Source organism: Vitis vinifera, chromosome 7 (genome assembly GCF_030704535.1).
Source record: "Vitis vinifera cultivar Pinot Noir 40024 chromosome 7, ASM3070453v1".
In the NCBI taxonomy this organism is placed as follows: domain Eukaryota; kingdom Viridiplantae; phylum Streptophyta; class Magnoliopsida; order Vitales; family Vitaceae; genus Vitis; species Vitis vinifera.
Genome location: NC_081811.1, coordinates 8,680,325 through 8,696,377, shown reverse-complemented (window position 1 = coordinate 8,696,377; position 16,053 = coordinate 8,680,325). Strand labels below are relative to the sequence as shown.

The window sequence follows — 16,053 nt, the reverse complement described above, 5'->3', positions numbered from 1 at the left end:
CAAGTGGAAGCGAGCAATTAGCATAAACTATTGGTGTCATAATTCTCCTTGTGTGATTGTACACCTGATTTAGCCTCACACCTACTTTCTCTTTTGATTTCGTTTGAAGTTTGTGTTTCCTGGGGATCTTGATTTGCAAAACAATTGAGATTAAGGCAAAAGAACACCTAGTGAAACGACCTAAAAGGATTCTAGGAACCCAATACGGTTGGAGGTTGGGGTTTCTGAAGCACTGGGACATCTATCAGGGCAGTGGTACCATTTTCCCTGACAAATAATAAAAATAAAAACCCAGAAAATTGACTCTCTAAAGTGTCCCTGAAGTGTGTGTTGAAACTAAGGGCACCAAAAGTTGAGAGGGTAAGTTTGTTGGGGATTGTCAAATAAGTTCGTATGCAGCTTTCTAGAGCATATATCATTGTCAATGCAAGTCATAGCCAAAATATAAAATGAAAGCTAGTAAACGAAAATCGTGATAAGAGAAGGATGTACAAATAGTGAAATGGAGTTTCATTACTAATAATATCTCCTGATAGTTTACAGAAGCATCACCTTATGACTAGCTAATAGACTGAATGCACAGATATATCTTAGATCAAAACTGTGTGTATGATGGCTATGACTGAGAATATGATTCAGTAGCTATGAAGACAGAAGGCAATAAATTACACACAAGTTACATTACGCAAGCACAACACTACCTAATTTTGTTTTGGATAGACAAGAAACTCTAGCATGTCACATGTAGCAGCCACGCATCTATGGATCATCATCGTAAGGTTCATCTGCAGCAGGCAAAGGCGGAAGAATCACGATGGGTCTTCCACGATGTTGGAATTCATCAAACAATGGAGCATGAGCAGACTGACAGAACCGAGCATTACCCCTCAAGTCCAGACGCTCAAGCTTACCTGCATAATAGCGAGAGATGCTAAAACATTCAAGCTGTTTCAAATATATAAAGAGGCATTCAGACACCGCAAGGAAATGAAATTATTCCTCTTTGTTTCACATAATACTTTAAATTGGTGGGTATCTATTAATTTTTGTCGCATTTGAAAATTGGTATTGAGATCCTTGGAATTTTAAGAGTTTAATAATGCCTCCCATATTACAGGATGATCTGTGCCCTCAAATGCCAAGAAAGAAATTGGCAAATAAGGTGAGTATTTAATATAGAAGCGCCAAAAGTGATAGTGCATCAAAGTACACAGGATGTATACAATGTCTAAGACACAGCCAAAAAAGAGGGAACACAAAAAAAAATACTTCCTCGGTGAGAACCCATCCAATAAAAAAAATCAATCAAAGATATTGAGCCTTCATTAGTGTGCAACTTAATCCATAAGAAAAGATTACTATGATAAGAGTTCTTCAGTCTTTAGTTAGAAGGCTCCTCATTTTCAAAAGAGCTTCCATATTGTCCAAATATGCACAAAGAAGCAGCTCACTACACCTTTTACTTTTCCCCTACAAACCATGTCAACCTAAGAAAGTCTCTTTGACTGTGGAGGATATCATTTAAAATATGCTGAATAAAGAAAACAACTACTGCCATAAAAACCCTGTCTAGACATGGTGAAGGCGGATGTGATCAATAAATTTTTTCCCAACTTTACAAAAATAGCATCTATTAACTATCACTCTCTCATCTGAAGCTAATCTAAAGTTAACACCTTTTATCCTCCCACGCAAAAAAAAATTCATTTAGATGGTACCTACGAATTCCAAATTACTCCCAATGGAAAGGGAATTGTACTCTCTGACTCCAAGATAGAATATAGAGCTTTGACAGAAAAGGTTTCATTCCTTAAATACGTCCAAACCATTCTATCCTCTTCTCTATTCACCAACTTGTGTTGCAATCTAGCGAAGAAAAACTCTATATTGTCCAGCTAACAATCATTCAAGTGCTAGAGAAATAGAGATGCCCATGACTCCTTGACTTGTTTGTTCCCATAGGTTCGCATATTAGGGCTCTTTCAATATGGCTAAGGCATATAATAAGATGAAGGAAAACACAAAGACTCATTTCCACACCATCTATTCTTCCAAAACTTCACTCTCCTCCAATTACCCACAAAAAAAATGCTTTAACATTAAAGAGATTCCGATCCTTCATGATTGCTTTCCATAAATCACCCCACCTATAATGTGCTTCTAGAGAGCTTCCCTATTGGATGAATATCATCAACTCCACTTACAAAGAAGGGCCTTACTCAAATCGGAAGAATGGCTTGCTTAACGAATGACATGCAAAATTAAACTGGTAGCCGATTCAGGCATCAATCATGTTATATGACAAACCATTAAGCTTTCTCTTAACCTCAGATTCAAATCCTTGACCTTCCTAAATTGGGATGTTGCAACCTGGAGACTTGATCATGGAAAACGACAATCTTCTCAGATAAATAGCTGTCGAAGCAACCATTAAGGAACATAGATACAAGTGTATGTAGAGTTCAAATGAATTTTTATTAAAATGCTCAGAAGGACAGAAGTATGGCCCATTAGATAAACTATCTTCTAGGATCAGATCCAGGAGGCAAGACAATCCTCTTAAACACCAATCCCAAAACCCAAGCTTACAAATGCAGTCTATCTACCTCATGGTTCAAAGTCGCAATATCGGTCATTCACTCAGGAGGTCTCCAAGGCACATCAGCCTCAACATCTTAGATTGGTATCAGGTGATACTCAAAATATCTTAATTTAAAAACTTCAAAAGTTCTAAAAGCATTATTAAAATTATCACAAAAATAAATACAATCACATAGACTAAAATAACAATAATATTAATACACGCACACTACATATTAGATAAAAATAAAATAAAAATAATAACATTCTTAGCCAGATCTGTCCAGAGGCCAGACATTGTTTCAAAACAAATATTTTCCTGAGATTTCTCAGTTGAATCTAATCTTCTGTGCATAACACCACAGTATTGTCTGCGCATAGCAAATGAAGGCAGCCTTATCCTCCCTACCCCTCCTGATCAAAGCTGGCTAAATGCTAAGCAATTTTAGGAGGTAATCTATGGCCTTGTATGAGGAAAGGCCTCAACATTCCAAAAGTCTTTCAAATCAAAGTGAAGATTCCTAAAAAAATTCTACAGAGATAAAGAGATTGAATGCTAGCTTTAAAAAAAATAATTAAATGAGACTTGACAAATGCGTTTGTTTGGAAAAATGGTAACTGAAAATAGAATGGAAAAGATGAGAGATTGTTTTGAGCCCAAATTGAAGATGAGAGATTATAGTTTTTAATAATTCAATATGATAGTTCAATCTTTATGTTAAAAAATTTATATATTTTTTGAAAACTATGTGTTTGTATGCATATGACATATGGGCAAATATATTAAATAAGCACCTAAAAAAGAGGACAGAAACCTAGGAACATAGGATACATACAAGAAGCACCAAAACCCAAACAAGAAAAAAAGAAGCATGTGTCCCTTCCCAACAAAGAGCTCAACCCATCCTAAACCTATCTATAAAATCTAACAATAAAATAGCAATCCCCAAAGGGCATGTTCAGTTATGATATCTCCTATCATTCTGGAAGAGATTTAAAAAAAGAAGACTTTTAGCTTCAAAGCTGATAACTCAAGCCTTAAAATAATCCTCTCATTCCAGACTTTTCATAAACACCAAAAAATGCTCAAGAGTGGTTGCCTTCCACACTTGTACTTTCCCTTACAACTACCATGCTCACTTGATAGGGTCTCCTTCTCAAAAAAGGGGAGGACCCATGAAATACCAAAAATAGCATAAAATCAAAACCCATAAACAGCACACTACATCAAAATGTTCTAGAAGATGATTAACCATTTGCTCATCAGTTGATCAACAATCAGAATCTTCTCCACAGTTGCTTGCCAAGCAAGGAACCCTACTTTAGAAGATAGGAAGGATCACTACACCTACTTTACTGGTAAGGAAAAGGGGTTTGACAGAGAAAGGACCATGTAAAAGGATTTAACAGTGAAACAATTATTCTCAGAAACATTGTGAACTCCAGCCCTCTTCCACATGCCAATAATCTGCTACCTTTATCACTCCATTGCCTAACAACAAAATAAATCTGGAAAGTGATCCACTGCAGCAGCCTCCCAGCATCAATATCAATCCAAAACTTCGTATTTTTACACATAGATGTTATCTTGTAAAACACATTGTTTTTCTATTTTTCCATACCTTATTGTGTATTAGAAGTTTTTTTTTAAAATAGTGAAAGATAAATATAAAAAACATGCACACCTGTGCATATATATTGGAAGCTTGAATCATAGAGTAATATATAATCAATTTCATGAAAAATTTGTGGAATTTAAAGATTTAAACTATATGTGCTTATAGTGTTCTTGATATATAAAATCCAGAAAATTAAACTTACAAATTTTTAGATTTGATTTTTAGATCCAAATTATAACTAAGCATATGTGCTTATATGTGTTATTGATATATATGTCTATAAATCATCTCCAAAATTCCAATTTTTCATGTCCATCATTATTCCTTCACTACCAAAAAAACAAAAACCCAAATCAAATAAAACTAATATATTAAGTACAATTTTATTCACCAATCATCATCATTTTCAATGTCAACAATTAAACCATTCAAAATGAAAATTGTGGAATTTAAAGATTTAAATCTATGTGCTTAATATGTGTTCTTGATATATAAAATCCAGAAACTTATTTTAAATTTGATTTTTAGATCCAAATTATAACTAGGCCTATTTGCTTATATGTCTTATTGATATATATGTCTATAAATCATCTCCAAAATTCCAAATTTTCATGTCCATCATTACTTCACTACCAAGAAAAAAACCCAAATCCAATAAAACTAATATATTAAGTACAATTTTATTCACCAATCACCATCATTTTCAATGTCAACATTTAAACTATTCAAAATGAAAATTGTTCAATATTCATAGTAATTATAAATTTATTTTACTTCTACTATGACCTTTGATGACAAGAATGTGGCTTTTTTAGGATTATTTTACCTCTCTTCTTTTTGTTATCAATTTCTAACTTTTTTGTATGTTTTAAACAATTAATATAATAATTCTTTTAACAAAAAAAAAAAAAAAATTGATTTTTCCTAAAAATTTTGAAAAATAGTTGAACACATACATATCGTTATATCATACATTGTTTAATATATATATGTATATAATAAGATACACTCAAGATAATATATGAATTATGATACGTATCAATTTCAATAAATGTGTCATATTGTTGTATTGTATCATGCATCATAAGTTTTTAACAATTATGATTTTACACACTACCTTCATAAAAGGACAAAAAACACTCCACCCCCATCTAATAGCTTTTCAAAGCCCCAACCCAAGGGCTTCCCTTTCCCTTTTAGAGCACCAAACTCCTACTTCCTCCCTAAAATTGCCCATTACAACCTTCCTCCATAGTCTTACATTCTCCAAAGCAAATCTCCATAGCCACTTTCATGACAGCACCTTGTTAAGGATCAGCAAACATCCGGTATCTAAACCATTTTTCTCCTCTGTAGCATAGACATCCAACCAATGGGCTAGGTGACAGCTCCTTTATATATCCCCACTTCCCCATAGAAACTATCCGAAGCTTTAAATCTGTTGTGAGCATAACAATGGAGGAAAAGAAGTAGCACAGTAAACCAGATAAATTATTTTTTATGAGAGTCAACCAACATCCCTTAGCAAGAAGCTCTCAAATTATAAGTCCCCATTTAAATTTTCTTGTCTTAGGCCCTAGTTGATGTTGAACTGGCACTACTCCTGACCACAAAGCCTTCCAACTGGCCTACACCCTTCTCACATAAAACAAACTAGAAAAGCCTCCTTTTTCATATTGAATGAATATGGGGAGAGGACTCAATTTCCAGGAAGATCATATCTAATATTTGTCTTCACTCTAGAAATATATTTCTACAATAAGACCCCAGTATTAAATCTACTTTTGCCAAAAGCTTGTGTATGCACGCATAAACCTGATGTCCTTAAGTCCTTTCCCTCTTTTCATTGGGACCAGGAGAACAAATGTAGGCTAAAGCATTAACATTCTACTCAAACTCGCTTCATGTCTTTGAACACACACCAGGATCTCTAAAGAAAGATCCTGGACAAGCCATAATGATGAGGAGCCTTGTTCTCGTAGTTAATTTAAATTCATGTTTGAACTTCCTCCTCTTCCAACGATGTTTCTAACCCACTGCCTCCTGCACAACTACCAGTCATTAACTTAAAATGATCAAGAGCAAGTCCCTGAATATCTTATAAATACAACCTTTTTCAGATGCATAATCTCCATTAAAAAATTTAATCTCATTCTTTCCTACTATTTGAACACCATCAACCACAAAAGTCCGGATGTAAAATGACAATGGGAATTAACCCACAAAGAACTCAGTATTCTGGTTGCCTGCTTTTAGCCACTACACACTAGGACTTTTTGCCTTCAAATAATTTCTTCCTTTTTCACCAACTTCCAAACTCCGTTCAACAAACTCATTAACATCAAAAGTCAACAATTTACAAGATAATATTAGATTCAACGAAATAAGCAATTTTTTTTATCAGAATCAAATAAGCAAATTTCAAAGCATACATCCTTTTCCTAGTTTATTTTTCTTAAAATTTTGAGCTTTTCATCCAGCGACCCATCAGAAAGAGCATTCAATATATAATTGGACCATGAGTCATCTTCTAAGACTTTCATACCATCTTGGAATAATTATTATGGAAGGTACTATTTTAGAGCACCATAAAAAGACTCAATTTCCCATCAAATGAAATCATAAAGAAATTTTCACTCTCATAGAATTCTCTCCTTAATCCTATTATCACTCTCTCCAACCACTCTTACTCTCTAATCTAGTTTCCCCTCGAACTCTTGACACTCGCCTTTCCCGTTGTAGTTGACAAAAGTGTTCAAGATTTTCAACAATAGAAGGCCTAGCACATGGATGGTATAATCTCAAAAGTTTGAGAGGACAATGAATTAGGTTTGAGAGTCGAGAGGAGGTTGGAGAGAGTAGTAGTAAAATCAAGGAGAGAATTTTTTTCTTATTTTGTTCAGAAAAAAATTGGACCTTCTTATCATGCTCCAAAATAGTAACTCTCATGTTAATTATTCTATGATGGCCTAGAAGTCTATAGAGATGACATGTCATGAAGACACAATGGTCTTACCTCCCTTTCATTTTGACCAAGAGAAAATTAATGCATGTAAATCTCCCCTTGGTGAGCCTTTAACTCTAGTCGCCAAATCAAGATCTCAAACCAATCCTAAAATGCTAGGTGATGAGAAGGCTAACAAGTCCAATTTGAACCCCCAAGCCTTACTCTTGACTCAAGGAAGCATATTAGCATCAAGCTACCATGTCAAGGGTGCTTTGAGGGGATATAGGAGATTATCTAACCACAACTATTTTGGAAGAACCATTCACTCTTTCCTGTAAAAGGAGTTAAAAAAATCATTCTTCTAAAGTACATAAGGTGTCATCTTGATGAGGATGGACATTAGTGTTAGTTAGAATTAATTTAGGATTAGTGTTTATTGGAGTTAAATTAAGAGTAGCTAATTAAGTTATAGGAGAATTAAAATTAGAGTCATAGTCATAATAGGCTATTAGAATTCTAATAGACTTTGGATTTCTCAAAAAAGCCTGTAAATAAGGTTAATTAATGTAAACCAAATTAATTAATTAGTGATTAAATAATATTAGCTTTTTGCAAGTGTTGCAATTTTCAATTATGAGATTCCATTGATTTTCTTTTAAGTGAGACTCTTAGAAGCCCTTAGTAAGACTCGAAGGTTTCTATCTCTTCTTCTTTGTATCTTTTTTTATCTATATTTTAATTTTATTTTATTTTTCTCTACCATAAATTTTATTCCTTATTCCTCTCCTTAAACCCTAAAAAATAAAAAACCTAGTCCACCTATCTGATTGTATCCTAAAAAATAAACAACCATCCTACTATTATCCTGCAGCAATTTTGGTATCAGAACAAATGTTCTGGCTTGAAGGCGTGTGCAATTAAGGAGCAAAGCAACTTATGCAAGCATGAGTTCAAAAAATATTTCTAATAATCATGATGTCATTATAACACACTTAAAGGAAATTTCTATCACACAACAATCCCATCAAGATACAACAATATAACTAAATAGCAAACTTGATGAGATCATGAAGTTATTAGAAAAGAGTCAAGAAAAATGCTCAATTGAAAATGAGACTGCAAGCCATCACTTTGGACAATCGCCTCATAGACCACGTGACGAACAAGGCAATTTTACGATGGAAACCAAAGAAAGAGCAAAATCTTTGAGCAAGATGATGATGTGACAAAAAAGGTATGCCTTGAAGTTGTTGAATTTTATGGAAAATTAAATCTAACATCTCCATCTCGCCTAAGTTTGGGCAAATCTATATTTTTAGAAGTTATAGGTATAGCTCAGGAGATGGGATTGGATTCGGAATTCTAATTGGCTCTGCATCATTTGGAACTAAATAAGTTTCAGGGTCTTGATTTCATATTTGATTAGTATGCTATGCCTAAAAGTAGAAAAGTTCATTTTGTTAAGGCAAAGTTGAAAGGAGTTGCATGGTGGCATAATATTGAGAATCAACTTTATAGAACTAGACAACCACCTATAGACACATGGGACAAGATCATGTTGAAGATAAAGGAACACTTTCTCCCAACAAACTATGAACAACTCATGCACATAAAATTGTTTTCCCTTAAACAAGGTACTAAATCAATTGAACAATATATGGAGAATTCCATGAGTCAAGCACTTGGAATTAAGTGTGGGAAAGTGATGCTCAACTTGCAACTCATTATAAAGTTGGACTTTGTATGGAGATTCAATTTGAGATGATAGTTGCACACACTTATACTGTGGATGATGTTTATTGAGTAGCCTTTAAAATAGAAGGGCTCAAGCTTTGAGCTTCCAATCGTCCTAGTTGACAAATTGGAAGCACTTTCTACAACCAAACAACAAACAAACCATTAAACACAACAAATTTCCAAACTTCTAACCATGTGAATGTTGAGGGGAGCAATCAACAAGCTTTGAATGTGCCTAATACAAATGCTAACAGTGCTGTCAAAAGCAAAAGGTGACGTCAAAGCAATAAGACTCCTTTTAGCCTAAGGCAAAAAGCAAAAAATAAGGCGATAGCCTGATTATAATAAGATGATAAAATATATACATATATTTACCTATTCGATACTTAATCAAGATAAGCTTAGTCTTTTACAATCAACACTACTAATTTTTCATCCCTCGTGATGTTTTACAAAATTAATAAAATAGTAATAATTATTCAATGTGTTAAATATTATACCCCACATCATAAGAAACATCATATTATTTAAAGATATTCATCTTGTCTAAATACATATTCTAATTTTTCAGACATCTAAAAATCAGAATAAAAAACAAAATAAGAGAATGAACATCTTAGAGAAGTTTTGGACACTATCATCATAGTCATCATTGAAATTAAAATTGTTATTACTTCCATCAAGACTAGAATGAGCCCTTCATTTTATTATCTCTATGATTGATAATATCATATTTCATCTAATACTTTGTTTAATCCAGTGTTAAATTGAATGAAATTATAATCTAAGTATGTTTAATCTCAACTCATGGTCAAAGGCAACCGCCTTTATGCCTTGCGCCTTATCCCAAGGCGATTACTTAGACATTGCCTCTTTGAAGCTACCTTGCCTAGGTCTTCAAGAGGTGATTGTTATTTTCCCCACCTAGCTTGATGGCCTAAGTGACCCAAGCAATCGCCTTTGATAACATTGGATGCTAATAAGGGTAAAACTTTGATGAGTACTAAGATAAAAAGGCATGCATGACTCCTTAGTGCTTTAAGTGTGGTGGGCATGGTCATTATGTTGTTATGTGCCCAAGCAAAGGTTTACACTTTTGTGTTGAAGAACCAAAATCTAAATTAGAGAGTCATCCAAAGGAAGAAGAGTCCCGCAATAAAGATTAACTTAGTGAAGAATGTGATTACTATGATGGTATGACAGAAGGTCATAGTCTTGTAGTGAGAACTTTGTTAGTTGTCCAAAAGGTGAAGAGCGAAGAAGATAAACGATAGCCTTTTCCATGCACGTATCTCTTGCCAGGGGAGGTTATGTACCATGATCATTGATAGAGGTAGCAATTTGAACATATACGAGTTTGTGGAGAAGCTAAACCTTAAAACAAAGAAATATCAAACTAAGTAGCATAGGTTAACTACACCTCCATTAAGTTTTCGTTGTTTAGTCACATTTCTTTTTGGTAAGGACTTTGAAGAGTCGATATAGTGTGAGATCCAACCAATAAAAGTAAATCATATTTTGCTTGGAAGACCTTGGCTTTTTGATAGAAGGGTTCAGCATGACGACTATGAAAATATATATACTCTCATACACGATGAGTGTAAGAAGATCCTTCATCCAATGAAAGAAGTCTTGCCAATTAAGAAGTCAAAGGAGGCGTAATAAAAAAATGTGTTTACCATGTGTCAATTTGAAAAGCAAAGCATGGAAACTAAAATTATTTTGACTCGAATGGCTTAGGATGTGAATGAATTTAAAGAGCAAGATAAGGAATATCCAATAGAAGTACGAAATATCCTTGATGACTTTTCCGACTTGTGGACTGTAGAATTACCTAATCAACTTCCTCTTATGCGTAACATACAACTTACCACAAGCTTGTTGATCACACATAATTATTTTCAGAACTATCAATTTGTTTCACAACTTTGGAAACTCTCTCAAAATTTGATATTTGTCTTTTATGAAATTGAAGAAGTTTCAGACATCTAGAGATCTTATCTTACCGTGGTGCAAAGTTAATGAAGAAAAAAGGATGGAAGGCATTGCTAAAGATTTAAACTAATCGTGGAAAATTACTAAAACCCAAAGTCAAGTTTTTTTCAAGTTAAGGGGAATTGATGAGGATGAATACTAGTTTTAGTTGGAATTAAATTAGGATTTGGAGCAAAATTAGGAGTAGCTAATCAAGTTTTAAGAGAATTAGAATTAGAATCATAATAAGTTATTAGAATTCTATTAAACTTTGAATTTCTTAGAAAAACTTATAAATAAAGCTAATTGATGTAAACCAAATTAATAGACTGGTACATGTGGACTTCGAAAATAAGATATCAACAGTAACACCCCTGCGCAAGTAGTGTCCACAATGGCAAAGCATGCTCACACACAATCATATTGAATTTTAGAACTCATCCTTGATTGAAAAATTATCCTGTAGGCATGCAAATGACAAAGTGTACTCTACCAAACAATTTATCATGAAATTATAAACCTTTGACAATTGGATCAACATTAAGAAGGAAAAATACTAACTCACAAATTCATTTTTTTAATCACTTTTGCTTGGAAGCATATGCACTGAATTCTATAGCCACAAAGCGTGTTATTTTCTTTGTGTAATTATTTTAAATTTTGTTTCCTAACCAAATCAAGAAAGTGAGATTCTTAGAGTGCAACAAAGGAAACACAAAGCCCCTTGTGTTCATCTAGACATGGCCTCTTTCAATTGGAGAACATTCTAAGCAATTTTTTAAGTGATAAAAATATAAATAAATAAATAAAGAAGTTGTTATATCTCCAAAATTTTTATTTATTATGTTTATCTGTTGGCATTAAATTGCAAGAAATATAAATTTTTTATCATCTTTCATGCATATCCAGGTAGGAAAATTAAAATGAATTAAATAGTATGATTTTTTTTTACTTATAAATAAGTCAATAAAAAGCATAATGAATTCTTAGGTGGTTGACAACAACCTTACACAAGGTGGTTTGATAACAACCTTTACTCCATTTTTTTTTCCTTTTTATTATTATTACTATACATATGTTTTTTTCTAATTTAAGTCAATGAAGGCAAACCCTTAACCTATTATCCATATAAGGTGGAGGCTAGCTCACATAATAAGGTGTGCCTCTCCTTTTTTTTTCTTTTTCTTTTTTGATAGGTAAATAAGAGCATGTATTAGAAACGCCTAGAAATGGCGAAAACAATACACACAAAGTATGCACTAAACGCCCAAAAAACTAAGCATTACAAAGACAAAAGAGCCCACCCCTTACTTAACGAACAACCAATCTATAAAGTCAACCAAAGACAAAGTGTGATCCTCTATATACACCCTAACCAATTCACAAAATAATACAAAAAAGAATATTTGATAGCTTGGTTAGCCCATTTGACATTGTTAAACGCTCTCCCGTTCCTTTCCTTCCTTCAAGTCCACATTAGGCATAAAGGGGCAGCCCTCCATGCCTTCACCGTTCTTTTACCCACAAAAACTCCATTCCACCCAAGCAAGTTCCCCCTCACGGTGGAATGCAGAACTTAATGCACACCGAAAAAGGAGAAGATTAGATTCCACAACATACTAGCCTTGTTACAAAACAGAAAAAGGTGGTCATTAGTTTCTTCTTCTTCTTTACACAAGAAACATCTATTTAGCATGTTCCATCCCCTTCTTTTCAGTTGGTCAGTAGTCAAAAGTCTATTTTAAGATGCTTCCCAAGCAAAAAAACTCTCACTGGAACCCAAGACCTCCAAATAATGCACCAAGGGAAAGTATCACTAGAAGCCCTTGTGTAGGAACGATAGAGAGAGCTAATAGAAAAACAGTCATTCCCACTTTCTCTCCAGCTCAAAGTGTCCTTCACATCTCTTCTAATAACCAGAGAATGAAGCTTTCAAAACAAAGGCTCCATCTCTCCCATCTCCCAATCATTAAGGTGTCTTAAAAAGCAAAGACTCCAATAGCCCAACTCTCCACCCTCCTTCCAAGCATCTGACACCCAACCATCTTTATCAACAGCCAAGAGAAATAAATTAGGAAAAACTTCTTTCAGCGTTTGATCCTCACACCACAGGTCCTTCCAAAACTTTACCTTTTTCTCATTCCCTACTAAGAAGCGGGATCTACCTCATATGCCCTCCCATTCTCTTCTAATAGCTTTCCACACCCCCACACCAAAACCTCCTCTCCCTACTCTCGAGCACCACCGCCCTTTCTCCAAACCAAACTTGTCAATGATGACTTGTTTCCAAAGGGGCTCCCTTTCTTCTGCAAATCTCCAACTCCACTCCCCAAGCAAAGCTTGTTAAGGGCCACAAGGCTACGAATTCCTAGTCTTCCCTCCTTATCAGCATAACAAACTTTCCACTTCACCAAACGAGGCCTTTTCTCTAAGGCTCTACCGCCCCAAAGAAAGTCCCTTTGCATCTTTTCAAGTCTTGCACTCACCTTTTCGGGAATGACAAAGATGGACATAAAATAAATTGAAAGACTAGAAAGGGTGCATTTGATTAAGGAAAGTCTCTCGCCCTTAGAGAGATATTGTCTCTTCCACATAGATAATCTTTTCCTAAATCTCTCTTCCACTACATCTCACAACCTTAGGGATTTGAAAATGACACCCAAAGGGAGGCCCAGATAAGAAGTGGTTAGTTTCCCTACTCCACACCCCAACCCCATAGCTAACTCCTCCATATTCTCTACCCCTCCGACAAGAATAATCAAGTTTTTATCTATATTCACTATTAAACCAAAAAGCGCCTCAAACCACATAAACACTCAACTTAAATATCTCAGCTAGTCACTATTGGCCTCAACTTAAATATCTCTGAGCAGCAACTAACTGAGTGCCTCCATGACTAGAATGAATAAGTAGGGAGACAGTTGGTTGTCTTGTCTCAAGCCCCTTGAGCTGTGGAAGAAGCTTGAAGGAGTCTCATTGATCAAAACCGAAAAACTAGCTATGGAAATGCACCACTTGATCTAGCTAATCCACTTTTCCCCAAACCCCATTTTAGACATAATAGAAAGGAGGAAATCCCAATTGACATGGTCGTACACCTTCTCAATGTCCATTTTTAGGAGGAAACCAGGGATATTGCTTTTTAATCTTGAGTCAACGACCTCACCGACAATGAGGACTGCATTTAAGATTTGTCTACCCTAAATAAAGGCATGTTGAAACTTTGAAACCACCTCCCCCACAACCATCTTCAACCTACTTGCTAACAACTTGGCTAACAACTTGTACAAACCCCCAATCAAACTAATTGGTCTGAAATCTTTTAGATTCACAGCTCCCCCTCTTTTTGGAATCAAAACCAGGAAATTGGGATTTAGGCTTCTCTAGAAAGTGCCATGACTACAAAACTCCCCCAAAAAAAGCCATAATATCATATTTGGTGCAAAACTGCCAAAAGGCCAAGGTAAATTTGTCTAGGACTAGCGTTTTGTCGCTTGAGAAACTGCAGAGGACTTCAAAAATTTCCTTTTCTGAAAAAGGAAGCTCTAACTTTCTGGACCTTTCTTCCCCCAACACTCTAAACTATAAACCCCTTACACTCGATCTCTAATCCCCTGATTTTGACAACAAAGATTAGTAAGCCCTACACACCCTAACCTTAATCTCATCCTCATCGGTCAGTGTAACCCCATTGATTTTCACCTTGGTTAATAAATTCCTCCTCGCATGAGCATTAGCCATCTTATGAAAAAACCTGGTGTTTTTGTCTCCCTCCTTTAACCAAATTTCCCTAAACTTTTGTCTCCACGTAGTTTCTTCCAACAAAGCCCATTTCTTGTAATCCTCCAAAGCCCTTTTTTAGCCTATGCCTCCTCAAGAGAAAGAAGGTTGTCCCTCTCCTTCAAATCCCGAAACTGAAGGTGAGCAAAGGCTTCTGATTTGCTAACAGAGACAATGCCAAAAACTTTTTTATTCCACTCTATTAGATCCTTTTTAAGAGCCTTCAATTTCTCGACAAGGCAATGACTATCGGTGCCTGCAACTATATACTCAGTCCACCACTTTCTCACTAACTCTTTGAAACCATCCGTCAAGAGCCACATATTCTCAAATTTAAAAGGGGTCTTGCCCTTTTTAACCCCTCTACCCTCGAGAACAATAGGATAGTGATCTGAAATTGCCCTAGGGATTGAAAGGTCCCCGAGAAATGGTCCTCCAACTCATCAAAGACTAAGATACAATCCAACCTTGAAGCTGCCAGAGAATTAATGCCTTCGCACCATGTGAACTGACTACCGGTTAGAGGAAGGTCCTTCAATCTTAGCTCCTCAATGACTTATGTAAACCTCCTCATTTCTGTCGTGAATCTAAAATCATTCCTTCTTTTCCTTAGGAACCTAACAAAGTTGAAATCCCCACCTACATACTAGGGATCATCCCACAGAACTCTAATTGCACCCAATTTATCTTAGAAATCATGTTTCTCTCCCCAAGATAGGACCATAAACACCTGTGAACACCCAAACAAAGCCATCCTCAATATTTTTAAAACAACCAGAGATGGAGAACCTTCCTCGCTCCTACACCAAAAAATCCAAAACCCTATTGTCCTAAAAAAAACATAATGCCTCCCGACACTCCTCTAGCATTGACTGTTTCCCAATTCAAAAACCTTCCAACACCCAAACCTTTCACTACCTTTTCTGACATCTCTTGCATCTTAGTCTCAAGAAAACAGACCAAATCTACCTTTTGGGACCTAATCACCAATTTAATCAACTTCCTCTTCTCCCCCTCATTGAGACCTCTAACATTCGAAGAAAGTATTTTAATCTTCATCAATCAATAGGAATAAATTCCCAATTGTTCTTACCTCTCCTTCTGGGTGCTAAAGAAGAACCTCCATAACTTACTGAACAGTCCAATCTCCTGAGCTCCCTTTCGGAATGAGAAAAGGACACAAGTTACTTATCCTTTGCTAGGGTTCCCACCTCCAACCTTCTTCCTTAGCTTTCTCAACTTCGACCAGGTTTCTTCTTCGAACCCCTCAACCGGCATTCCCAGAAATCTACTAAAATCAGTAAGCTTAGAGAATCCCTTTTCTAAAGAAAGGTCTTCACCAACCAGGCCACTGTCACTCCCCTCAAACGAAGAGGCTGAAACCCCACTGCCCCTCAACACAGCCCCTCTTTCTTG

At 35.4% G+C, this 16,053-nt stretch overlaps 1 protein-coding gene across 1 annotated transcript in view; it reads right to left on the bottom strand.

The window, feature by feature from the left end:
• Positions 1–489: 489 nt before the first annotated feature.
• LOC100261775 (uncharacterized) overlaps positions 490–16,053 on the bottom strand; it is a 31,934-nt gene continuing 16,370 nt past the window's right edge. Inside the window, exon 16 of the mRNA XM_010654146.3 lies at positions 490–911. Coding sequence (XP_010652448.1) covers positions 760–911 — 152 coding nt within the window. The 3' untranslated portion in view covers positions 490–759. The remainder of the gene's footprint in view (positions 912–16,053) is intronic.